Source organism: Muscardinus avellanarius (genome assembly GCF_963383645.1).
Source record: "Muscardinus avellanarius genome assembly, chromosome: 19".
In the NCBI taxonomy this organism is placed as follows: domain Eukaryota; kingdom Metazoa; phylum Chordata; class Mammalia; order Rodentia; family Gliridae; genus Muscardinus; species Muscardinus avellanarius.
This window is the reverse complement of record NC_137805.1, coordinates 41,517,277-41,544,140: the sequence shown is the minus strand read 5'-3', so window position 1 is coordinate 41,544,140 and position 26,864 is coordinate 41,517,277. Positions and strand designations below refer to the sequence as shown.

Here is a 26,864-nt window from a genome sequence, read left to right as displayed (position 1 = left end):
GGGTACAAATGCAGCGCGCTTTACGGCAGCGCGGCCTTTTACCTCAGTGTGGCCGGCTCTCCGGTCTCGCGCACTTTCCTCCCATTGGCTCCGAGGCCCCGCTCGCGGCGCTTTACGGCAGTGTGGCCGGAGCTGCTGCTGAGCGCCCCACGGCTCGGGAGTGAGTGGAGGGAACCAGGGAACCAGGTGTTGACGGGCCGGGAACCATGGATGTGGGCGAACTTCTGAGCTACCAGGTAGGTGGGGCCGCGAGGGCCGGGGGTCTGCCCTTCGCCCGGCTAGGGCTGGCAGGGCCGGAGTGCCTTCATCTCACCTCCTCTCGGGCCCCGGCCCCTCATCCTCCCGCCTGCCACCCCGCTTCGCCTCTCATTTCACTTCCGACTCATTCTTTGGCCAGGCTTGAGCCCCTTCCCCTCCTCGCGCCCCCCACCCGGCCTGGTTCCGTCAGCTCCTCCGAAGCCCCGTGCCGCCCCGTGTGCCCCGCCATCAGCTCTGCTCTCTTCTCCGCCCGGCCACTGAGCGTGAGGTCGTTGGCGGCAGAGCGCTGGACTTGGTTGGATTTGAGCCCTGGCTTTTCTGACCGTGTGTGTGACTTTGGACAAGCCATTTCTCTTTCCTTGAGTCTCAGCTTTCTATCTGTAAGGTGGATGCAGTCATGAGTACCTAGCAGGATTGAGGGCTTTACCGACTAAAGGATGCGAAAGCTGATTTTGTTTATGTATTTGGTGATACTGCGGATTGAATCCAGGGGCCTCTACCTCAGAACTACTTTAGGTTTGAAACAAGATCTTGCAAAGTTACTGTGCTCTGGCCTCGACCTGGCAATCCTCTTGTTTCAGCCTCCCAAGTAGTGGGGTTGCAGGTATCTACCATTGAGCCTGGCTGAAGGCTGATTTTATTTTATTATTTTTTATTTTTAAAAATTTTTTATTGGTGCATTATATTCATACATCATATTGGGGTAAAAAACTTGTGTGTACATACATGTACACATCACCGATTTAACCCCTACCCTATTCCCACCCCATTCCCTCCCCATCCCTCCTTCCCTTGCTTGGCTTAGTGGTTGACTTCGATATGTTTTAAGTACATTGTGTGTTTTAGAGAATTTCTGAAGGCTGGTTTTAAAGTGTAAAGTGCTGTGTCGTTGTTAACTTCTGTTGTTAAGAGGTGTTTGGGAAAACAGCGTGGGACGGGTCCCGTGGAATCTTCTTGACCTCAGGGTACTTGTGGGGGGAGAAGTGGTCCCAAGGACAGAAAGGACCTGGCAAAAGTCACTCAATCCTCTAAGAGTTAGGATTCAAGCTCAGGTGCCCTGGCTCCCAACCCAAAGTTGCTGGGGCTGGCTTTGAACCTCTTTGGACTTGCTACAGAGGCTCATTGTAAGAGTCAGTAGAGCTGCATTGGGTGATCTGGTAGTCACACATGGCATTTTAACCTGTGAGTAGTCTGACCAGAAGCACTGTAAACGAAAAATCACGCTGGATTTTAAAGACAGAATGAAAACAATAGAAGTATTTATTTAGGCACTGGGGATTGAACCCAGGGCAATTCTACCTCTTAGTTACACTCCCAGCCCTTTTATTTATCAGAAACAGGGTCTGGCTAAGTTGCTGAGAGGCTTGCTGAATTACTGAGGCTGGCCTTGAACGTGTGGTTCTCCTGTCTCAGCCTCCCAAGTACTGAGGTTACAGGATGTGCCACCACTCCTGGCGGTGGTACTGGGGAGTGAACTCGGGCATTCTACCTCTGAGCTCCAGCCTGATTTTTTATTCTTTATTTTGAAACAGGGTCTCACTAAGTTGCAGAGGGCCTTACAAATTGCTGAGACTGCCCGCAAACTAGCGCTCCTCCTGTCTCAGCCTCCCAAGTACTAGGATTACAAGCATGTGCCACCATGCCTAGCTAAAAAATGTAATTTTTATATTGACTTTATGATCATATTGATTAAATCAGCTATATTGTTGATTAATCCTATTAATTCAGTGATTATATTTTGGGTGAAATAAAATACATTTAAAACCAATTTTGGCTATTTCTGTTGACTGTTTAAAATGTGGCTATTTGCTGGGCACGGTGGTGCACACTTGTAATCCCCGCGCTTGGGAGGCAGAGACAGGAGGATCGCGCAGGTTCGAAGCCAGCCGCACTGGCTTAGGAGACCCTGTTTCCAAATAAAAATATAAAATAGGTCTGGGAGTGTAGCCCAGAGGTAGAAGGGTTTCCAGGAACCCCAATACCACCAAAAAAAAAAAAAAAAAATGTGGCTTCTAAGCTAGGCACAGTAGCATACATTGTAATCCCAGTACTTGGGAGGCTGAGACAGGAGGATCACAGGTTCACAGTCAGTCTCAGCAACCTTTTGAGGCCTTCTATAGCCAGGCCCTGTTTCAAAATATAAAATAAAAAGGAATGGGGGTCTAGCTCTGAGTGTCTGAGTTCAGTTCTCATAAGAAAAAAAATGCATCTTCTAGAAAATTTTTATTTTTATTTTTTTGTGGTACTGGGAATTGGAACAGGAGGCATTCTACCTCTGAGCTATACCCCTAGCCCTCTGTGTGTGTGTGTGTGTGTGTGTGTGTGTGTGTGTGTATATTATTATTATTATTATTATTTTTTTTTTTTTAAACAGAGTCTAAGTTGTGGAGGGCCTCGTGAGGTTGCTGAGGCTGGCTGCTAACCTGTGATCTGTCTCAGCCTCTCAAGTACTGGGATTTACAGGTGTGTGCCATTGTGCCCAGCTTGGCTTCTAGAAACTTTTAAATTAAAAAAAAAATTTTTTGTGTGTGTGGTACTGGGGATGGAACCCAGGGGGCATCCTACCTCTAAGCTACACCCCCAGCCTTATTTTTTTCTTTATTTTGAAATAGGGTCTTACTGAGTTGCAAAGGGCCCCACTAAGTAGCTGAAGCTGTCCTTGGACTGCGATCCTCCTGTCTCAGCCTTCCAGATGCTGGGATTATAAGCGTGTGCCACCACACCTAACTTAGAAATTAAAAAAAAAAATTTTTGTCCTTTTTTTTTTTGAACCGGGGATCAAACCCAGAGCGCTGTACCTGCAAAGCAGGCGCTTTGCCACTGAGCTACATCCCAGCCCTGAAATTTTTAAATTTTAACATAAATTTCATATATAGTTGACTTTATATTTTTAATGGACAGCTTTATAGTCAAGAATAGATTCTTAAGAGCCATGAGTCTGGAGTCGTAGGTTACTTAGAATCTTTGTTTTGCTACTAACTAGCTGCTGTAACATTGAGCAAAACACCATCCCCATGCCTTGGTTCCTTCATCTTTAAATGGGGGCAGAAATGGTACCTACCTTAGAGCTGTTGAAAAGCACAAAGTGGTTAGACCAATGTTTATGAAAGAGCAAACATTGAATAAATACTAGCAGTTATTTTTGTGATACTCCAGTAGCCAATATATAAAAACCTGGCCCTGGAGACTCCAGATTTCTTGGGAAAGAACGTGTGAGCAGTGGGGAGATAGAAGGCCAAGGTGTGTGTGTGTGTGTGTGTGTGTGTGTGTGTGTGTGTGTGTGTGTTATTGAGGATTGAACCCAGGAGCATTTTCCCTCTGAGCTACACCCCAAGCCCTTTTTATTTTTATTTTGAAACAGTGTCTTGCTAAGTTGCCATCCTTCTGTCTTAGTCTCTCAAGTACTGGGGTTACAGGCTTGTACCACCATGCGTGGCTCCCAAGATATTTTTCTTTTTCTTTTTCTTTTCTGGATTGAACCCAGGCATGTTCTACTGCTGAACTGTACCCCCAGCTCTTTTATGTTTTGAGTCAGGGTCATACTTCATTGCGGAGGGTGGCTTTGAACTTGTGATCTTCCTATCTCATCCTCTCAAGTACTGATATTATAGGCACATATCTCCAAGCTTGGCTTGATAGTTTTCTTTTTTAGATAGTGTAACTGATGGCAATACAAGAAAAGAAGTAGGAGGGTTGTTGATGAGTGAGTGTGCGCTTGCTTGGGAGTTGTGGAATGGCTAATGCTAGAAGAGTTCATTCATTCATACACAGGCATTTATTACTGTATGCAAAATATTGTGACCACTGGGTATACAACATCAAATATAACAGGCAAGTGAGCAAACAAGAAATTCAAGTTTCCGTAAGTGCTATGAAGGACACTCAGCAGAGTCTTCCATAAATCTGCTCTTTGGTATGGTGGCCATGAGGCACATGTGACTGTTGAACACAGGAAATGTGGCTAATCTGAATTGAGGTTTTATATATCTGTGAAATAAACATGGATTTCAAAAATGATATATTATGAAAAAATGTCTATTCTTATATTGATTAATGTAACTCTTTAAAAAAAAAACTTTTTTGTTGTGGCGCTGGAGATTGAATCCAGCAGTGCTCTCCCTCTGAGCTACACCCCTAGCCCTGTTTTATTTTTTATTTTGCAACTGTGTCTAAGTTGCTGAGGCTGGCCACGAACCATTGATCCTCCTGTCTCAGCCTCCCAAATGCTGGGATTACAAGTGTGTGCCACCATGCCCAGCTGAGTTTGGATTTGATTTTGAGAGGTGATTCAGATTTCTTCATCAACCCATATGTTTTACATGTAAACACATAGGAAACACATAGAAAGTGAACCACATTCTGGTAAAGAGACTTAGCTGAGGTTGTAGGCGAAGTCCATGGCCCATTTGAAACCAGAACCCTGGTCTCCTTATTCCAGCTCTGTTCATTCCCATATACACTATTCAGGAAGTTTCCTATTTAGTAAGATCCATGTCCACTTTGAATCCTAAAGAATGGGGACATCTGGAATGTAGTCCACAATCAGTCAAATGCACCTATCCCCATGTGTGGAAAGTCAGGAGGACCAGATGAGTTTATGACTTTGAAAAGAATAGCTTTCTGTGGACACGAAATGCAAATTGCTTACCTGTCTCAGCCTTTACCTGCATTGTCTCTAAATCCTAATGAGAACCCTGTGAGGAGGGGACTGTTTTTAATCCCTGTTGTACAGAGGAGGAAACGTGGGTACTAAAACGTGCCTACCTAGAGGTACCTAGTACCTAGCCAGCTGGTGCAAGCCAGGACCCTCCAACTACACTGCACTGCCGGTCTGCTGTGCCAGATGCTGAGTGAAAAGTGCTTTCAGATGAATCCTCACGTGTCATTCTCAGCATGGCCTGGGAGGCAGGTGACACACCTTCTTTGTAGAAGAGGAAACTCAAGCTAGAGAGGACAAGTATCCTGCACAAAGTCAAACAGCCAGTGAGGAGCAGAGCCGGACGCCAGCCAGCTGACCACCCAAGGGAGTTTCCATTTCGCTTTCAGATTTTAACATACTTTAAAAATGGAAGGAGAGGACCCCCGGGCCCCAACCCTGGGCGGGTGGGCAGGCGCTGGCGGGGCGCCCCTAGGCGACCCCCCCCCACCCGGAAGGACCCTGGGCCCCGACCCTAGGTGGGTGAGCAGGCGCCGGCGGGGCGCCCCTAGGCGACCCCCCCTCCACCCGGAAGGACCCCGGGCCCCGACCCTGGGTGGGTGGGCAGGCGCTGGCGGGGGCCCCCTAGGCGACCCCTCTCTCCACCCGGAAGGACCCCGTGGTTCGGGGCCCCCGGCCCCAACCCTGGGCGGGAGGGCAGGCGCTGGCGGGGCGACCCTAGGTGACCCCCCTCTCCACCCGGAAGGACCCTGCAAAAAAGGAAAAGAAAAAGAAAAAAGGAAAATATCGGAGAGGGGTCAAGGAGGTGGTGGATGCCAGGATACTGGAGATGCAGAAAAAAACTTATCCAAATGAACTGGAATTATTGGAAAAATTCCCCGCTAAGGAGGACTGCTTCTTCTCTACATTGTTAAGAATCTTGGACATCACCTGTAAGGAGAGAGACTTTAGTGGAGACCAAGGAGAAAGGCGGTGCTGAAAGCGGTCTCCGCGTTGGCGGTAGAGAATTGTATTCAGGAGAAGCAGAAATCGGAGCCTACCAACCTTATTTATTTATTTATTTATTTATTTTTTGGAGAAATTACACCAAAGGTTGAATGCTACCATTGCGCATGCGTAGGAAGATTGGACAACATTCAGAGTGAAAAGAGAGCTTGGGAAAGATTTGAAATGGTGGAGGCAGTGGCAATGGCAGTGGCCAGTACTCAGGGGAGGCAGAGATCTGATATATTACACCTGGAACTTTTTTTTTTTTTTTTAATTGGTGCACTGTATTCATACATCATAGTGGGATACATACTTTTGTAGACATACATGAACACATCGCCCAGTCAGCCCCCACCCGATCCCCACCCCATTCTCTCCCCATCCCTCCTTCCCATGCTTGGCTTAGTGGTTGACATCTAGTATTATAGCAGTTTATCCAAAATTAAAAATGATAATCTCACATAACAGTTTCATTTGTCTGATACCAAGCTTTTGATGACTTAAAGATAACATTTCAATATTTCTTTTTACTTTTTTTCTTACCAGAGAATATTTTTTTCTATTTTTTTAGGTGAAACTATCATATATTTATGTATTTATTTTTCAGAAAAAAAATCTATCCTAATATGGAATATGGACTCTAGATACCCAAAATGATCTTGAAAAAGAACAAAGCTAGAAGATATATATTTTCTGATTTCAAACCATATAAAGCTACAATAATTGAAACAGTGTAGTACTATTCTAAAGGCAGATATATAAACCATTGGAGTTAAATAAAAGCCTAGAGCTAAATTCTTCCCTATATTGTCAAGTTATTTTTGACAAGGTTTCCACGAACATTTGGTGGTGGAAATAATAATCTTTTAACTAAATATTGTTGAAACATAATAATTACATGGAAAAGAATAAAGTTGGACCCTTACCTAATCCCATATACAAATATTAACTCTAAATAGATAAAAGACCTAAATATAAATCTTAAGACTATAAACTTTTAGGAGAAAATCTGGGTCATAAAACCTCACAACATTGAAATTGGCAGTGATTTCTTGGATATGATTTCAATGGCACAGGCAACAGAAGAGTATACAAACTCCCTAAAAAATAAAAAACATATTGTATATCCAAAGACAATGTAAACAGTTAAAAGTTACTAATAGAATGGGATAAAATATTTCCAATTGCTATATCTGAAGGTATATTAATATTCCAACTAGAAATCCTAAAAATTAACAACAATAAAGGCAAACAATACCATTTAGAGATAGGTAAAGGACTAACATAAATAATGAATCTCCACAGATAACCAATCTTAATTGTCTTTTGGATGGAAACTCTTGTTTCTCTGGTTCTGGTGTGTGTTACCTATTTCTTCTTTGTAGTTAATCTCTTTGAGTATTTTCTCTAGTGCTGGTTTTGAAGACATAAATTCCTTCAGTTTCTGTTTGTCATGGAAGCTTCTTATTTCTCCATCTAATTTGATAGAAAGTTTTGCTGGGTAGGAAATTTTTGGCTGGAAGTTGTTTTCTTTCAGAGTTTGGAATATGTTACTCCAAGCCCTTCTGGCTCTCATGAGTTGGTTTGGGAAGTCTGGAGTGATTCTAATCGGTTTGCCTCTGAATGTCACTTGGCCCTTTGTTTTGTTGCCTTTAAGATTCTCTGCTTGGCTTTCACATTGGTCATTTTGACAATTATGTGGCGTGGGGATCCTCTTCTCCGATCCTGTCTAAAGGGAGTTCTATACGTTTCCTGGACCTGTGTATCGACCTCTTGCTCTATGTTTGGAAAATTTTCTGCTATTACTTCCTTGAAGAGATTGTTGATCCCTTTGGTTTCCCTTTCTTTTCCCTCCTCTATTCCAATTATTCTTAGGTTAGCTCTCTTAAAATGGGCCCATATTTCTTCAATGTCAGATTCCTGCTGTCGGATATTTTTTCCTAGATTAGAAACTATGCGTTCATTTTTGGAATGATCATCTTCTAAGAGCGAGATTGTGTTCTCCATGTGGTCTAATCGGTTGTTTGTGCTTTGAATTGAGGCCTTTACTTCATTAATTGCATCCTTTATCTCTTTTTGGCTCTCTCTGAGTTCTTTTCGAAGCACCTCTATTATTTCTACAGTTATTTTCCTGATTTGATCTTCTAGAAATCTCTGATTTTCTGTTTTATCGGGTTCTGATGTTGTGGGGTTGTGTGCATTCATTGCTCCAGTATTATTCCTCTTTCCCATGATTTCGGATGTTTGTGCCTTCTCTGGGTTCTTCCCTTGGGTTACTATGACTTCGCTTAAGGTGCTCTGGATCTCGAGTCTGTAGTATCTCAGACCCCACTACTCCTTTACTGGGTTGTATCACAGAGTCTCCGACCCAGAGAGTCGATAGAGGCTGCTTTAGACTGTGGGGGGTGCCAGGTTGCACGTTCTCCTATGGTGTGATATCTCTGCCACCACCCCTCCCCCACTGGGTCAAGTCCCAGGGAGTACAGTACTGGGATTTCTCCTCTGTGGCCTGCAATTTGACTCACTGTTCTTGAGTACACAGATGTAGCTGTACTGGATTTGGTGAATTCTCTGCTGCTGCCGCCGGTGGCAATATGGCGCCGCTGCTACGCCCTCGGCCGTGAGGCTGGCGTATTTCTTCTTGGTTTTGATTTCCACTCTGAATCCCTGCAGCTTGTGCTGAGCTCAGCCACTGGGAGCTTTAGATTTTACCTGCGGCGAGAAATCCCGCCTGGCTGTTCCGCAGCGGCTCACCTCGGCTTGCTGTAGCCATCCGGTGAATTTGCCGCTGCCGCCGGCAGTATGGCGCTGCTGCCACGTCCCTGGGCGTGAGGCCGGTTATCTCCTCTGTGGCTCTGAGCTCTGTTCTCAGTCCGCTTTCTCTCTGGAGCCTGGTGATTTTTTTGTTTCTCTGGTGATGGTGTTTTCTGGCTATGAAAGGCGCTGATTTTGTGGTAATGGAGATTGGTTGTTAGCGGGGCTCTTAAGCCCCCCTTTTCTCGGTCGACATCTTTCCTGAAGTCCACCTGGAACTTTTGAAGTAATGACCCCAGAGGCAGAATGCTACCTCCACCACGCACCCTCGAGAACGTGGGACAAATAGTTGGGTGAAGAGGGTGCTCGGATTAGAACCTGCCGAGAGGTGAGGCTGGCGATGGACACAGCAAAGCTGGGATCGGAGCCTGCCATGGGGCAAGGCTGGTGCTGGGGCCTCCGAGGCTAGGGTCAGAGCCTGCCGAGGGGTTAGGCCGGTGCTGGGGCCAGCAAGGCCGGGATCGGAGCCTGCCGTGAGGCAAGGCCTGTGCTGGGGCCTCTGAGGCTGGGGTCGGAGCCTGCCGAGGTGTCAGGCCGGTGCCGGGGCCAGCGTGGCCGGGATTGGAGCCTGCCGAGGGGCTAGGCTGGTGCCGGGGCCAGCGAGGCCGGGATCGGAGCCTGCCGTGAGGCAAGGCCAATGCTGGGGCCTCTGAGGCTGGGATCGGAGCCTGCCGAGGGGTTAGGCCGGTGCTGGGGCCAACGAGGCTGGGATCGGAGCCTGCCGTGAGGCAAGGCCGGTGCTGGGGCCTCTGAGGCTGGGATCGGAGCCTGCCGAGGTGTCAGGCCGGTGCCGGGGCCAGCGTGGCCGGGATTGGAGCCTGCCGTGAGGCAAGGCCGTTATTGAGGCCTCCGAGGCCGGGATTGGAGCCTGCTGAGGGGTTAGGCCGGTGCTGGGGCCAGCGTGGCCAGGATCGGAGCCTGCCGTGAGGAAGGCCAATGCTGGGGCCTCCGAGCCCTGGATCGGAGCCTGCAGAGGGGTTAGGCCTATGCCAGGGCCATCGGCTAACATCGGAGCCTGCCGTGAGGCAAGGCCAGTGCTGGGGCTGGGATCGGAGCCAGCTGAGGGGTTAGGCCAGTGCCGGGGCCATTGGCCAGCATCGGAGCCTTCTGTGAGGCAAGGTCGCTACTGAGGCCTCCGAGGCCTGGATCGGAGCCTGCCGGGCCGATGCCGGGGCCATCGGCTAACATCGGAGCCTGCCGTGAGGCAAGGCCAGTGCTGGGGCCTCCGAGGCTGGGGTTGGAGCCAGCTGAGGGGTTAGGCCAGTGTCGGGGCCAGCGAGGCCAGAACCGGGGCCTCCCATGAGGCAAGGCTGCTGCTTGAGCCAGCGAGGTCCTATCAGTCCACCGGGTAGCCAGGCCACAACTGGGGCCGTCAAGAGTGGGATCGGTATTTGCAACGCGGCATGCACAGAGAAATATCGCAGAAAATAAAAACCAGATGCTTCCTCTAATCAGCAATAACTAGGAGGAAACAGGCAACAGGAAGTGGTTGAGCTATAGAAAGGGCCCTATAGTGAGGCAATTAAGGTGACCAATCAATCAGAGAGTATGGAATAGGGGAGGATGGACCCTCTTTAAAAAGCAGGAGGTACATAAACATATGTATCAAAGTTAATCACCAAATAAGCATGGGATCAAGGGAGGGGGAGGGAATGGGATGGGGGCTGGATGAGAGCTAATTGGATGATGTATGCTTGTATATCCTCTCAAGTCTTATATTCCAATGTGATGTATGATTACAATGCACCAATAAAAATAAATAAAAAAATCATATAGGAACAAGATGAATGTGGACAATATGAAGTCAAACTGTTTTGTATTAGGCCATGCATAATGACATTTATAAAAAATGCAAATAGAGCAAATATTTTGACTTGAAAATATACTTATTTTCCAAAAAAAAAAAAATGGAAGGATAAGCTGGGTGTGGTGGTACACTAGAATCCCAGCACTTGGGAGGCTGAGATGGGAGGACCCGGTTTCGTGGCCAGCCTCAGCTACTTAGTAAGGCCCTCTGCAACTTAGTGAGACCCTGTTTCAACATAAAGAAAAAAAAGGTGGTGGGGAGCTTGAGGTATAGCTCGGAGGTAGACTGCTGCTGGGTTCAATCCCTAGTTCTGCAAGTTCTGCAAAAAAATAAAAATAAAAAAAGTATAGTAACATAATGCCTAAGCTGGGTTTGGTGGTGCACACCTATAATCCCAGTACTTCTGAGGCTGAGATGGGAGGATCGCAGGTTCGAGGACAGTCTCAGAAATTAGTGACATTCTCGTTGACCTAGAGAAACCCTGTTTCAAAAGAAAAATAAAATGGGGTTTGGGGTATAGCTTGGAGGTAGAATGCCCCTGCATTCAATCACAGTACCAAAAAAAAAAAAAAGAGTATAAATCTTAAATGCTGTTGATTGTAGTTATCATTTGCAAAGTAGACACAGTCTGGCTATCAGAGTTCGCTTTTTGGAAACATAAGAGAATGGAATTGTCTGCCTTGAACATCCCTTCCCTTAGAGTTTGACTTAATAAGTCTCCTTGGAACCTTAGATTTTTGCATTTCTAACTAGATCCCAAAAGATGCTAAAAAAAAGTTGCTGATCCAGGGACTATATTTTGAGATCCCCTGGTTTAGAATGATCTCCATTAAAGTTTTCCCCAGCTGATATATCATTTCCCTCTTGTGGGCATCCATCTGCAGAGTTTTAGGTAATACTTTCCCCCTGCCATTCAAGATATTGAGAGCAAATCACTTAATCTTTCTGGGCCTCAGTTTCCTTATGTGCTTAATGAGGAGCTTAAGTAAGATGTTCTCTGAGGTCCCTTCTAGCTGTAAAACTCTGTGGTACTAATTATTTAGGCCAAGGGCTCCAGAGACTTCAAGGGATAGAAAAGCTTGATGTAGTAGGAGGCATTGGGGCTGAAAATCTTGGAGATTTGGGTTTTAATCCCAGCTTTAGCACTGTCTGGGTGACTCAGGGCAAGTCACTTCCCTTCTCTACGTCATTTTTCTTACCGCTTGTAAACCGAGGAGTTTGGGCTCCATGACTGTGCTTCTTTCCATTCCTAAAAATTCAGGGACTAAGGCGAGCAAGGAAAAATATCATATAGTGTCAAATACTTATTAAAACTAGTGTGTGTGTGTGTGTGTGTGTGTGTGTGTGTGTGTTTACTAAATTTCACTTTTGGGGCAACTTGGTGGGAGGATTCCAATTTTCTGCTGAGATTGGCTCTTCTAGTAAGAAGCACCCAGCGCCTCAGTATCTGCCTTCTATCCTTGACATATGTTAACTATTCATTTGAGAAGACAGGAGAATTACAATGTGGACAGGAGGTGGTGGAAAAAGTCTTTAAGAGGAAACTAGTTATGTTCCCAATATGGAAATGTACTTTTTTGATGCCTTCAGGCTCAGACATCTCATCAAGAAGTGTGCCCAGCAGTTGCCTGGCTGAGAAGTTTCTGCTGCCTAGGCGTGTATCTGAACTCCAGGGCACGCTCATTAATACTAATTCCACAGATGTCTGGAAAAAGTTCTTACCTCCAAAGTTTTGCAATAAAGAATTCACATTTAGTGCAGCTTGGCTCCGTGGGAAAGGCTTGCTTCGTGACAGGAGAGGTATTCTCTCGGAGGCAGATTGGGGTCAGGGACCCTCAGTTTTGCGATATTGCAGACACCCACCGCTCTTGTCACCTGTCAGTAATATCATAGCATTTCTGTGGATTGAGCAGGCTTATATGAGTCTCTAATCTTGTTCCTCTTCCCCTCTTATTTCTTTCTTTGGAAATAAAAGTTTTAATGGTAATAAACTGACAGGAATAGTATTAAAATATTGGAGAAGAGGGAAAACACTACCCTAATCCAATAAATATTTTATATTTTCACTGTGTGTGTGTGTGTGTGTGTGTGTGTGTGTGTGTGTGAGACAGACAGAGACAGAGATGGACAGGGGATTGAACCCAAGAGCATTCTTTCTCTGAGCTATACCCCCAGCCCTTTTTCATTTTTTTATTTGGAAACCGGGTCTCATAAAGTTGTTGAGGCTAACTTCAAACCTGCAATCCTCCTGTCTCAGCCTTCCAGGTACTGGGATTATAGGCATGTGCCACCACACCTGGTTTTCCACAATTTTTATGTATTTACATGGATGTAACCATTGTACTGTTTTGTGTTCCGTTTTTAATTTAACATTGTCAGAAATATTTTCTGTGTTTCTATGTAGCTCTACTTTTTAACATTTATGTACTTTTTGCTTGAGTGATAGACCATTTCCCCTTAAATTATTTCTCTGTAATTGGATATTTAGGTGGTTTCCAGGTTGTTGTTCTTGGAGATAATATTGTGGTGACCTTCTTTGTTCATGTGGCATTTTTCCTTCCATCTGTCATGAGTAATTACCCAGTACTAAGCATTGCATGTACTGAAATTATTAAGACATGATCCTCAGCCTTAAAGAATAATTTGAGGAGTGAGACAGGCATTTACACAACTCAGTGTATGAATGAAAGTATTATGGGAGCACGATGGAGGGAATGATTGGCTGTGGCTGGTGAGGGATGTATCCATGGCTTCGATTGGATCATTGTAGAAAGGGGAGATGACACTGGAGTATCCGTCTTGATGAGTGACTAGGAATCCTGGGGATGACAAAGGAGGTTGGGCATCTCTTTCTTGGCCAGGATTAGCAAGAACAGAAGCTGGGTGGTGGTGGGCTTGGGGGCCGGGGGTGACAGGGTCTTCTCCGCCGCTCATGTATTAAGCAATATGTAGTGCTCCTGTGGAATCAATTCTTTATCAGTTTCAGTGCTACCAGCAATGTGTGTTCCAATTTTACTGCAATCTTGATAGTACTGCGATCATAATTTATTTTTTCCCATTAATCTAGCGGGTATGTAAAACGTTAGTTCAAGGTTACTGTAACAGGCATTTTTTCCTTGTATGTGTTTATCATTTGTATTTCTTGTTATCTGCCTTTTCTTTTAAGGTAGTAGTTGTAGTTTGTAATTGAGTTTTCTGTTGTCTTTGCTGTTGTCGCTGTGTGCAGAGGCACATTGCCGAAAGCCTGAACTTGTGTCCTCAAGTGTATCTTGTTCTGGGTGGCCTCATCTTACCTTTTAACCCTAAGAACGTTATTCTACTCATGATGTCATCTATAGCATCGTGAAATAAGCTCTTTGCATGGCAGTTCAGTGCTTGTTGAAGTTACCTTTGTTAATAGTGTGCCTATAAGTAACAGATAAAGAGCCATTCTAATGAGACTTCTATTTCAGGGTGTTTGGAATTTCATCTTTTGAGTGATTTTTTTCTCTTCTGTTAATTTCTTCTTTTTGCAACTGTCTTATCTTTTATCTTCTGGCTAGTTCTCTTCACTCACAGAACACATATGTTTGTGTGCTTCCTTGCACACATTCTGTAAGCCGAGAGGAAGGGACCAACGCCTAGCAGCCTGCTTCATCCATATCTAATAAGTGATCGTCTAATGGCTGAGTGAATGAACCCGTACTCACCTTCAGTTTGCAGGGCTGTCCCCTTCGGGGAAAGCTTTGCCCTCCTACCCTTTTGCTTGCACACACGTATGCTCTTGCTTCATGCAGACTTCAAACATGTTCCTTCAGCTTCCAAATTGTTTTTTTTTTCTTCCCTGTCATATCTTTTTACTCTTGCTACAAATAAAACATTCTTTGATTCTTAAGGCTTTTTATTTTGTATTAATTTCAAACTTAGAGAAAATGTATAAAATGGTAAAATTCTCATTTTCTTCTTCCAACTTCCTTTATTTTTTTTTTCTCTCTCTCTCTCTCTCTCTCTCTCTCTCTCTCTCTCTCTCTCTCTCTCTCTCTGTGTCTCTATCTCTGTCTCTGTCTCTCTCTCTCTTTTTGTTTGTTTTCCAGCTTCCCTTAAAGTCAACATCTTAGTCAGGCGTGGTGGTGCACGCCTGTAATCCCCGCGCTTGGGAGGCTGAGACAGGAGGATTGCACAGGTTCGAAACCAGCCTTAGCTACTGAGTGAGGCTCTCAGCGACTTAGAGAGACTCTGTTTCCAAATAAAATATAAAATAAGTCTAGGAGTATAGCCCGGAGGTAGACGGCCCCTGGGTTCCACCCCCAGTACCACCAAAAAAAAAAAAAAAAAAAGTAAACATCTTATGTAGTCATAGTATAATGATCAAAACCAGGAAACTAACATCTATACAATACCAGGAACCAAACCACAGAGGTCAGTCAGATGTCACCAGCCTGTTCACTGACGTTCCGTGTCCTCCCCCAGTGTCCTCTGTAGGGTCCTGCGTTGCAGTCAGTTGGCGTAGTTCCTTAGTCTTCCCTGGTCTTTTGTTTCTCAGGTATATTGGCAGTTATTTTATAGAATGTGCAAAGCCTGCATTACTGAAGGTGGCCAGTGCCTTCTTTTGCCAAAGATTTCCTTGGGCTTCATTATCCTTGACTCCAACCCTGTTCTTCACCTTTTTGGAGTTCACCCATTCTTTTCCTTTTAGCACTTTATGTAGACAACTCTTAGTCCATCAGCCCTGATTTACATTTCATGGATCTCCTGAACATTCTGGCCAGATGTTCTGATATCACATAGTTCTCTGCTTCCTCTCCTACCCTCCAGGGCCAGCTCTACATTTTAAATCAGGTGTCACTGGTGAGCGGACTGAGGGACGCCTTGGTGCTCTTCCTCAAAGATGAAAGGGCTTAAGGATGAGAGACAGGGTTCTCTTATGGATTGTACAAGCTCATGAGCAGAAGGCCAGGCCCTCTCTCAGGAATGAAGAAGGTATTAGGATGTGAAAATGGTCAACTCACAGTCTGGGTAGGAGGGGATTGTGCCGCAGCTCTTGCCCTCCTTGTGCCATCTAATGGGAGCGTCCTGGGATTTGAAACCCGAGTATGGAACGGCAGTGCTGTTGCACGGGCGGGTGGGTGGGCGGCAGTGGCTGGGCCCCAGAGTACGAGCAGCCCTGCTGGTGGGTGGGAGAGCTTCACAGGGCAGGGCTGTGTCTCCATCTCAGCCGCTCCTGCCTTCGTGTAGACTCTTCGGCTTTGTCAGAAAGGGTAGCCTGTTAGGTGGGCTTGCTTTTCATTATGTGAACGTCATATTGGCGTGTGGGTGTGGCTTATCTCCTCTCTAGGCTAGAGACTTCAGGCTTCCCATTCCATCTTCCTTGGGTCAGGGCTCCTTAAGCACCCTTCCTGGCTTTGGAGGTGAACCTGAGGAAGACAGCCATCTCTTTCTGGGATTGCTCATTAGGTGTCATTGTTTAAAAAAAAAATGGGGAGTTGAATTTATAAAGTTTAACCCAATAGAGAAGGTTTCCTATATAAACACGGCTACTTTGGAGAATGTAGATGGTTCAAAATAGCTTGTCAGCACTGTTGGAGAAAAAATTCAAATCCTATGTCCTCTGGGTACACTGTTAGGTGTTTTTTCATGTTCAGTGTAGCAGATGAACAGGCTCTGGGTCAAAGGGTATGTGTTTGAACCCCAGCCCTGCTGCTTGCTGGCTGTGTGACCTTGGGTCATTTAATTAACCTCTCAAGGCCTGGTTTCATCTTTTTCTTTTTCTTTTCTTTTTTTCCTGCAATACTGGGGATGGAGCCCAGGGGCATTCTATCTCTGAGCTGAGAGCTACATACCCAGCCCTATTTTTTATTCTTTATTTCGAAACAAGGTCTCACTAAGTTGCAGAAGGCCTCACTAAGTAGCTGAGGTTGTCCGCAAACCGTGATCCTCCTGTCTCAGCCTCCCAAGTACTGGGATTACAATCATGCACCAGCATGTTGGGCTCATCATTTTCTTCATTTTCTTTTTTTAGTTGGTACTGGGGCTTGAACCCAGGGATATTCTACCTGTGGGCTACACCCAAGAACTTTTTATTTTTTTATTTATTTTGGTACTTGGGCTTGAGCCCAGGGATACTCTACCTCTGAGCTACACTCCCAGCCCTTTTTACTTTGGAATAGGCTTTGCTAAGTTGCTGGGGATCTCACAAAGTTGTGGAGGCTGGTCTCAAACCTGTCATCCTCCAGTTTCAGCCTTTCAAGTGCCAGGATTACAGGCGTGTTTTAGCTTTAAAATGGAGACTATATGTCCAGCGTAGTGGTGCATGCTTGTAATCCCAGTACTTGGGGGGGCTGGGACAGGAGGATTGTACAGGTTCGAAGCCAGCCTCAGCTACTGAGTGAGGCTCTCAGCAACTTAGTGAGACCCTGTTTCCAAATAAAGTATTAAATAGGTCTGGGAGTATAGCCCGGAGTTAGAAAAGCCCCTGGGTTCCACCCCCAGTACCCCTACACACACACACACACACACACACACACACACACACAAAATGGAGACTATATAATAGTGTCTGTATCTAGTCTATTGTCTTTTAAGGAAATTCCACTTTACCATCTTTTTTTCCTTTTAAGTAGAGGATTAAGTGAGACAGTGTGGGTAAGTATAGTGCCTGACATATAGTAATTGCCCAGTAAGTATTATATTTTAATTTTTATTATTCACATGATTACAAACCAACATGCTACAGAAAAAAAGGTCTTTTAAAAACTATATGTAAATATGTGTAATATATATAATGCTGGCGTATCGTCATTATACATGACAATGAGGTTCAGGATGGTAGACGCTCACACGCACACAGCGTTGGTGCTTTTCCCTCCGGATCCCACTCCTCCTTCCTCCCCCTACATATTATTGAGGTTGGTTTTGATATTTTCTTGTAGATGCGTGGCATTATTTGAACTGTCTCCTTCAACAAGGCTCTTTTCCCTCCCCACCTCCCTTCTCTAATCCCCTTCCATTATCCTACTGGTATCTCTCCTCATTTATCTGAAGTCCCTAAAAAAGGGTTTTTCTTGAATTTCACAGAGCTGCCTGAGTATTCCCAAGGTCTTTGGTCCCTTGGAGATTGAGGTTTAGAATGCAATAAAAGGAAATGAGAACAGTTTGTCACCCACACATGCCACAGTGTAGAAATGTTCTTAATAGGTTAAAGCACAGCTCTTTTCTCCCACAGTTAGCAGTTATTGATATCGAGAATTATGTCATCAACCAAGTCATTTTTCCCCAGGTCTCTTTCATTGTCCTAAGAAAGCTCAGTTTCCCTCTCATGTAGTGCTAGGAATCTCACTTATAAATTACTCCTTTCTTTGCCCCCCATCATTCCCAAGGAAAGGGGTTGGTTTTGAGCTGAGTCTTGCATGCTGCGGAGAAACTGGAATTAGGAAAAGGTGTAGCAGAAATTCTGATACTTCTCCTCCCTTCTCCAAGGCCAGCCATTTAGTTCTTGAGTATTTCAGCCGAATTGTTCAAAACTATAGTGTCAGGAGTGGCTGAGAGCATGCTGGGTAGGATCCCAGCTCCTTTGTGGGTTGGTAGATAGAAACTGGGTTATCTTCATCCTGGAAGCCAGTGAATGATTGCTGCCATTCATTTCCGCCTCTCACCCAGTGCGAGATGATCAGTTCTTATAAGCGCAATGTCTACACTTTGGCTTCTTGGACTTCTCTTCTCCCAAGTACCAATGCCCAGAGTCACTGACTGAACTGAGAAGGGTTATCAACAAGCAGAGTGGAGGGATGCTGCTCCTCCCTGGATATGTCTGGCTTTATTCCGGAAGCAAGTGTGATTGATTACTGACCAGTTTATTTGTCTTATGCATGTGCCCATGCTGTTAATATATAAAATTGAAGGTTGATTACATTTTTATTTGAACTCCTTCCCAGTTAAGAACATCTGAGTTTAGAATTGTTTTGGGGGCGGATTTTGGATAGATTTAAACATTAATGCACATCAGTCCTCTACTGTGTGTTCTGTTGGAATGCCATTTTCTTTGCACCTTTTGGGTTTGTCACATTATTTTTTTTACCAGCTTCTCTGGACATTAATGATGAGGGAAACTTTTGAGTGTTTCAAGGTTGCATAATTGCTCACAGTTAAGAGCATGGAGTGGGGGGTCTGGTGAGGGGAACTCTTGGGCTGGGAAAGGTAGAAATGCCCAAGAGTCGACAGAATGCTGAAGCTCAGCAATAAAAAAGGACAAGAAAAAGACATTACCATTGATTAGTTGGGGGATGCTGCTGAAAGAAGCCCATAATGAGGTTTCTTTTTTAAAAAGGCAAGTAGGTTGTATTGAATTGTGCTTACTCCTCATTTATCTGGTGTCTTTGGAAAATGTAGTGGTCTTCATAAACAGATAGCTGAAGCCTGTGTGCTGGTAAGAGTTCAGGGACAAGAAGGACCCTAACAGTCTGTTCCAGCTCCTCTTTGCAGAGAGGAAGCCCGTCCAGAGAGAGAGAAAGTGAGCCCTCGGGACTCAGTGGTATAATGGGCTCAAAGTAGTACTTTGTTCATGATTTTGCCTCCTGTACAGCATTTTTGATGGGGATATTTCTAAAACTTAGGCATTCTTATCTTTTTGGTAGGCATACTGTGGTCTTGGGAGCATCATGATGGATGCGTGTTAAGTGACCCGATTCTCTCCTGACTTGAAGCGTAGAGAGCCTTGACTTCCACAAGGTGGAGTGTGTTAGGGAGATAGAGCTCTTCTCTCCACCTTTTATAGCTTTCCATTCTTCTCCTTGGTGTCAGCAGTCACTCCTTAGTGTTATATATAAACAGGGAGTTTTTTTTTTTTTTTAAGCTTTCTCTTAAATGGTGTCATGAAAAGTTGAGATTGTTGGATGAATGAGACATTAGCATTCTTGGCAAGGTTCTTCTACTAGGCCCTGGTGTCTGTAAGACACTAGAAATCATAGCATGATCTGTATTTTATTTCACATGGAGCATTTTCTCTACCATCTCTTTGGCCACCACTGCTATCCTGGACACTGGAGCACACCTGAGCAATTTCTGTTACCCCCTAATCAAGAGTAACGAGGACTCACAAATAGGGCTTCGCCTGCCTTCTGTGGATGCCCCTTTATTTCATGGCTGCTTATCTTTCTGGAGGAGCCAGTCACCTGCCTGATGGCCTTGACTCTGTCTTTTAGCCTGCCTCATATCCAAGTTCACACATTCACCAGCTCATAAAATCCAGATAGTAGCAACCATCTGAAACCCTGTGTGCTCATTCTTGACATAGTGTTTATGCATTTATCTGTTCCTTTCTTGTACTTGACTCCTGGCACTTTCCCTGATAGCCTGCCTCTACTTCCTCTGTCCCCTGACACTTGTGTCTTAGTTGTGGTACGTACATGTGCTGTCTGACTTCCAACTGCTGACTCACCATCACTGAGGACTCTGGTGGCTGGGACTGGAGCTCTCTCTTTTTGGTGTATTCTGCCTTACCTGGACTTTCCAAGGCCCAAGTTTTGCCCTAGCTCATCGGTGACCACTGTGTTCAGCTCATCTGACTCTTCTGTGAAAGGACAATATGAGCAAAACCCTACCCGAGAAGCCAGCAGATTTTCTAGTTCTGTTGCTTGGCAGACTGCGTGTTCTCCACCTTGGTTCTGTCTCCCTTTGCCTAGTCATTTACTAGGGGTTGGCAAAGAAAGAGCTTGTTGTTTACTGTTGTTTCTAGGGCATGGTGACATATGCTCACAGTCAGGCTGTGAGCCAATCCAGATTTTCGGGGGGTTAGTAAATTTCATTTGGATTAGTGATCCATATTGAAACTTTCATTCTTTAATCATCCCACACACTTATTAAATGCCTACAAAATGTAAGGTATTATGCCAGACAGTGGGAATAGAGCGATACACAAGACGGTTGCAGTCCTGTCTTTACAGAACGTACATCCAGGGAGGCAGGACAGACAATATACGAGAAGCAGATGCGAGTAAAGTAAGGACACTCAAACAAGCAGACAAGTACCAGACAAGGTAACTTCAGATGCGATACGAAGGAAAGACGCGGCCGAGAGAGCAGAGTGAGGGAGCCATGTTACTTACCTCAGACAGTTCTGGGAGGCCTCTTAGAGGTGGTTGCCTTTGAGCTGAGGACTCAGGGACGAGGTAGATCCAGCTAGACGAAGAGCTGTGGGATGGACCAGCACTGAGGTGCGAGCAAGGCTGTCACGCCCAGGTCAGTGTGGTCATAAGCTGGCGAGAAAGAAGGGTGGAGATGAAGGCAGGTCAGCCCTGGCGGGGAGGAGAACTATAGCTTTTCTGGACTCTCTTCTTAGTATGGTGGGAAGCCATCAGGGCTTGTAAGCCGTGGGGTGACGCGTGTGGTTTATGTTGAAAAGACCCATGTGTCTGTGGCCTGGAGATTGGCGGGCAAGAGCAGCCTGGCCAGCTGGGCTGTGTCGGGCTGTAGAGCTCACCTTTGTGCTGCGAGCAGAGGGCTGCACCTGCAGCCACGTCTCCCCCAGGGTAACTGCCTTCCTGCCTGGGTTGTTCTCAGAATCTCCCACTTATAAACATTTAATCTGTGCTCTGGCTTAAGAAGTAGCTGTGTCCTAGTGCCAGGCTTGGCACAGAAAACATGGGCATAGTGCCCTTGGTTGAGTGCGCTGGCCTGCGGAGAGTGAAGGAAGCAACCCCTGGCGGGCCGAGGACAATGCGGCCGGCCCTCAGCACCTGCTAACTTGTAGGCAGTGTTGGAACCCTGTGAACTTTATGTGCTTGTGCAAAACAGTTGCAGATGGTCTGGACCGATGATTAAATATCACTGCATTTTGCCCAGATCTACCGTGGCTGTCCTCCGAGCCTGGTGCTACATTACAGCAGGGAATGAAGGGGCATGGCCATTTCCGCTTACTTCCAACACATCCTTCTCCGTTGGCTTATGGGGACATTTCAGTTTCTGCCAGTTGTGTGAGTGCAGTGAGCAGTGTCCATGAATGGCAACCTTTTGTTTTAAAAAAAAAAAAAATGAACCTAAAAAGAACTGTCCCTAATGAAAGGGAATAATTGCCTGCCTTTGCTACTTCTGCCAGTTTTCCAGTGGGAGTTCTGCCATCAGACTTGTCAGAGTTGGTTGGCAGGGACTTTTCCTCCTGAGTTAGCACATGGAGATCTGAACGGGCGGAGATAACACAAATTAGCAAGGCTACAAGCATATCTGCACAGGAGCAGATTTCCTTCTGACCAGAGGTGCCATTGGTGGGCGCCACCCAACTCTCTGTGCATCTGCTAGCGCTGATGACAGGCCTGTTCAGTAAATGAAAAGAACTGCCTAAGCACCACCTGAGCTGGGCGTTTTTACAAGACTTCCGAGTTTCAAAGGGCCTCAGGCTGCTTAGCCTGCCAGTGTAAAGTTACTGAATATTATTTCCCTGGCTTCCCACCAGGGATCCGCACACCTCAGTCAGCATAATGAACTAGGGGAGGCAGAGATCCTGGTTCTTCTACCTCTTGTTTTTGCCAAAGACCTCTTCCATCCTTCCAGAACTTGCAAGGACACAGAAGGCTCCAGGGGAAAGGAGAGATGGCATCTGCCTCTGGCCGACATGACTGGTGCCAGTGGTTGCATGGGGATTCTGTAATGAAGATTGCAAATCACTTTCCCTCCTCCAGGAGCCTGCCCCATAATTAGAAGATTAAACATTTTGTTTAAATTAGTAAGTTTCCCCCTCCTTCCTCAGAGTGCTTAAAACCACCCTTTGAGCAGGATGGAGCCTGGTTAACTGTCTAATATTGGACTCTGCATTCTAGTTGTGATTGTCAGCAGGAGGTTGAGGAAGTCTGATTTTAATTAAAAAAGCAATTTTTAGCCCTGCTTCACCTTGCATGTGGCAGAGGCACTTCTGACCATGTGCACTTTGTGATGGCTGAATGTAGTGGGTATAGATTTTCTCAGACGCATGACACCCAGCACGACAGGATAATATCGTGCGGTGGGTGTGCAAGCTGCGCCTGCATTAGCGGCAGGTTTGCCCTTCAGCTGGTAGATTGTGTTATTGGAGAAGGGGTCACTTGTAGGGATGGAGAGTTTCTGAATTGCAGTGGATGACAAGCAGCTCACAGAGGAGCACAGATGCCATCCTGCCAAGATAACAAAATCAAGACCTGGGACTCCAAGGTATTGAAGCCCGCGAGAGCCAGGCTGTGTGCTGTTTGATTTATATCAGCCTGACAGGATCTCAAACTAACAGCAACCCCAGGAAGTCCCCAGGAAGTCAGTATTCATGTTCCCATTTTGGAGGCAACAAAAGGAAGCTCACAGAGGTTTAGTGATTTGTCCAAAGACACTAAGAAGCAGATGGTGGAATCTGCTGCCTAGAGGAGGATTCCAATGGATGAAGGTAGCTTATAAAGAAAAAGAGCCGTGGGAGAAGACTGCAGAGTGGCACGTCACTTGACCTTGTACGAGCGTCTCATCCAATGTGTCTTTCATTCTTTGGTGGGATTGCTTGATCACATGTTTTTCTTTCTTGCCACTGGGGTGTGAGTTCCCTAAGGCAATGACCAGATCACTGTCTGCCTGAGAGTAAATGCTCAATAAACCAATCTCAATCTCTCAATCTCTCTCTCCCTCCGGCCCCATACTGGGGATCAAACCCAAAGACATTCTGCACCCTCCTCTCAGCCCTTTTGCTTTTCATTTTTTTGATTTGCTAGGTTGCTGGAGGTCTCACTAAGTTGCTGAGGCTGGTCTCAAACCTATGCTTCTCCTGTCTCAGCCTCGCAAATACTGGGCTTACAGGCATGCGCCACCACACCCAGCAGTCCATGTCTCTTGGCTAAAGAGAGGTGGACTGAGAGCTGAGTAAATGAAGCGGTGTGTTGGTGATTAAGGACTGAGCCTTTCTGGGTACCTTTATCTGTTGCGGCTTAACACCTCCCTAGTTGCTTTTCTTTGCCTCTTCTTTCTTGATGAGGAATAGACGGAGTGGTGTTTGTGAATGATTGTGGCCGTACTCATAGGAAACTTGCCTAGGTTGGATGAAACTTACCTTAAAACCAGTTTATGACCTTCATAAAGCTGGATTCTCTTCCGTTAGTCATCCAAGAGTTGATTGGCGTTTCTCTTAAAGACTGGGATTGTCTCTGACCCTGAAGCAAGAGATCGATTGCTTCATTTATTTGCCAGAGATTTACTGTAAGTCTACTGTGGGCTGTAATTGCTGTTTTCTCTTTACCTGGCCATACAAGCAAAAATAAGAGATCATATAGCACAAGATTAGTTTTTATTCTGTGTTGGTGGATCTGGCATATCCCATTTCCATTTGACTTTTTATTTTTATTTTTTTTTATTTTTGTGGTGCTGGGGATGGAACCCAGAGGCTTTCTACTTTCAGGCTACACTCCCAGACCTATTTTCTATTTTATTTGAAAACAGGGTCTCACTAAGTTGCTGAGAGCCTCACTCAGTAGCTGAGGCTGGCTTTGAACCTGCGCGATCCTCCTGTCTGAGCCTCCCAAGCGCGGGGATTACAAGCAAATGCCACCACTCCTGGCTTCCATCTGATTTTTAAAAAAGTATTTCTTGAGTATATTTTCTGGGTTTAGGTGCTTCCAAACATTATCGCCCAACACTAGGAAAGTGTTTTTCCAAGAATGAAACTAAGATTGAAACTTGTGATTTGCTCAAGGTCACACACTAACAACAAACTTAGTAATGTGACTTGCAAAGTCCATGTCTTCTCTCTGCACCATGTTGCTCTTTTAATGGGACTAGCTTAGCATTAATTTTATGTGCGCTTTATGTTATGTATGGGCCTAGGGCATATGTGGGCGTCTCCAACAGAAAGTGCTAGCAGTTCCTTCGAGTTAAGGAGCCTCAGGGACCAGATCTGTAGTAAGCACTGCAGCCAGGTCAGACAGGCCGGTTTCCCACTTGTGGTGGTAGCGTGATGCTGTCAGGCACGAACTGCCCAGCACTGATTAAATCCCATCTGTACCATTTCCCCGTTCTTTGACCTTCAGCAATTTGCTAAGCAGGCCTCTTGTACCTCTGCTTCCTTGCTTTGGAAATGAAGAATAGTATTACCTACCTAGAAGGGTTGTGCAAGGATTAAAAGAAAATGAAATGTTAAGTGTCTGCAGAGAGGGGGCCTACAGTTATTGCTAACTGTCTAGTTTGGATGGTCACTTGGCAAAGAAATTGTAGGAGGAATTCTTTATGGGTTCTTTAAACCTGCTATTGGCTGACCTTAGTGTCTCCTGTCCTTTATGAGATTTATGTCTGACTTTGCCTTTTAAGGCCCAGCGTGGCTCACTGATGCTTTGTTTGAAAGAGGTGGCTGAATTCCCTGTGTGCAGGGTGTTTCAGGCAGTGTATCTCTGTTTCTTGGTATGTTTACTGGAATTCTCAAGTTTCTAAGTAATTTCAGTCTGAGACAAGTGAGTAGAATGGATGTCAAGCTGCCTTAACACAGGTGTTATAAACAAGATTAAGAGGTTGTTGAAAAGATATCTGTGGAGCTCTGGGGCTGGCTTTCTGAAGTCATTCTAAATTGACAGCTAGTGGGTAGTTTGCCTTGCTGGCTCTCTCAGTTGGTCTTAACTGACTAGAGATTCACCCGCAGAGGAAACTTGCTTATGAAAATTCACTTTCCTTTATCATGAAGTGAAACTATAGTTAACATCTAATACTTTCTTTGCAACATGCAGGAAACAATAGCCTTTGCATTTTTATATACCTTTGTAAAGGGCAATCAGTTATAGCCTGGCATGGTGGCACACATCTATAATTCAATACTTGGGAGGCTGAGACAGGAGGACCGCAGGTTCAAGGCCTGGTTCAGCAACTTAGCAAGACTATAAAGAAATAAAATAGGGTTGAGAGAGGGGTGTGGTTCAGAGGTAGAATGCCTCTGGGTTCAGTCTCCACTATAAAACAAAACAAAACAAAAAACAGCCAGCTTTAAGTCTGCCCTAAACCTGCAAAGAAAATTTTAGGAGGAGACAGTTAAAAGAGTTGTTTTATTCAGTTATATATTTATTTATGTGTGTCAAGACACTTATTTACTTGCTTGTCTTACCTTTGGTAGCATTTCTTCTTGCTCAGCAAGGGATGCATTTTGCCTGTGTGATCCACTAACTGCTCCTGCTAGGATGTTGAATATCTTAATGTGTTCTCTTTTTTTTGGTACTGGGGGTGGAACCCACGGGTACTCTACCTCCAAGCTACACCCCAGCCCTATTTCTTTTTTCTTTATTTTTGAAACAGGGTCTCACTGAGACCCTGCAAAGGGCCTAAGTAGTAGTAGCTGAGGTTGTCCTCAAACAGCGATCCTCCTGTCTCAGACCCCTAAACGCTACGAGTACAAGTGTGCGCCACCACGCCCGGCCCTTAGTGTGTTGTGAAGAGGTATTAGGTATAATTTTATAGCCTTCCTGAGAGAGAGAGTTGTAATGATGGGGAAAGGGCTTGTGCAGTAAATTTGTAGGTGGCCAAGACTCCCAGAAAATTTCTTAAAATTCCTTTTGATCACTTTCCACATGGCTCATGGTCAGGCTTCTTTTTGTTGTCTTCTAGGTTAAAGAAATGTTTCTGACACTGAATTGTCTTACTTAAGAATAAATAACTCATTCACCGTCGTTGTCTTTATGGGAATGGTGGTGTTTTGTTAACTTTCGTGGTTTGTAAAGCATCTAGAAGTAGTAAAACCTTTGAGTGGAGGAAGATAAAGTGGATCTTAGACAAAAGATGACATGAAACCATCTCTTTCCATTGTCTGTGATGGACTCATCAACAGGCATGTATTAAGGCCATCACACCAGGCACTTCATTCAAGCTGAGAGAGACAGGTAAATCTGCACTCAGGTACTAGAGAGTCTGCTATATAATCATGCTATGTTTTCAGACACTACAGTATCACCCATAGTGTTGAAAAATGGTCTTTCTAAGCAAGATACTCAGGGTTAAGTTCCATCCAAGTTCTATCTTCCTTGAAATAAAGTGTGGCAGCTATTAACAGTTACACAGGTAATGGTAATAGCTAAGGTACTAGGCTTTGGAGACCTAAACCATATAGAAATCTTTAAGCATCTGGGCATGGCGGTGCATGCCTATAGTCCTAGTACTTGGGAGGTTGAGACAGGAAGATCAGGTTCAAGGACAATTTCAGTAATGTAGTGATACTCTCAACAACGAGCAAGACCCTGTTTCAAGATTAAAAAAAAAAAAAAAAGCAAAAAGGGCTGAGAGTGTAGCTCAGAGGTAGAATGCCCCTGGGTTCACTCCTCAGTCAGCCCTCCCCCCTCTCTCTCTCACTCCCTTCCTCCCTCCCTCCCTCGTAATGAACAAGCAAATGTTTATAAG

The 26,864-nt window shown here is 45.2% G+C and overlaps 1 protein-coding gene across 1 annotated transcript in view; it reads left to right on the top strand.

The window, feature by feature from the left end:
* Positions 1-206: 206 nt before the first annotated feature.
* CTNNBL1 (catenin beta like 1) overlaps positions 207-26,864 on the top strand; it is a gene marked incomplete at both ends in the record, with an annotated part of 186,229 nt that continues 159,571 nt past the window's right edge. The window contains one exon of the mRNA XM_080716304.1: positions 207-236. Within this exon, the coding sequence (XP_080572430.1) occupies positions 207-236 (30 nt within the window). The remainder of the gene's footprint in view (positions 237-26,864) is intronic.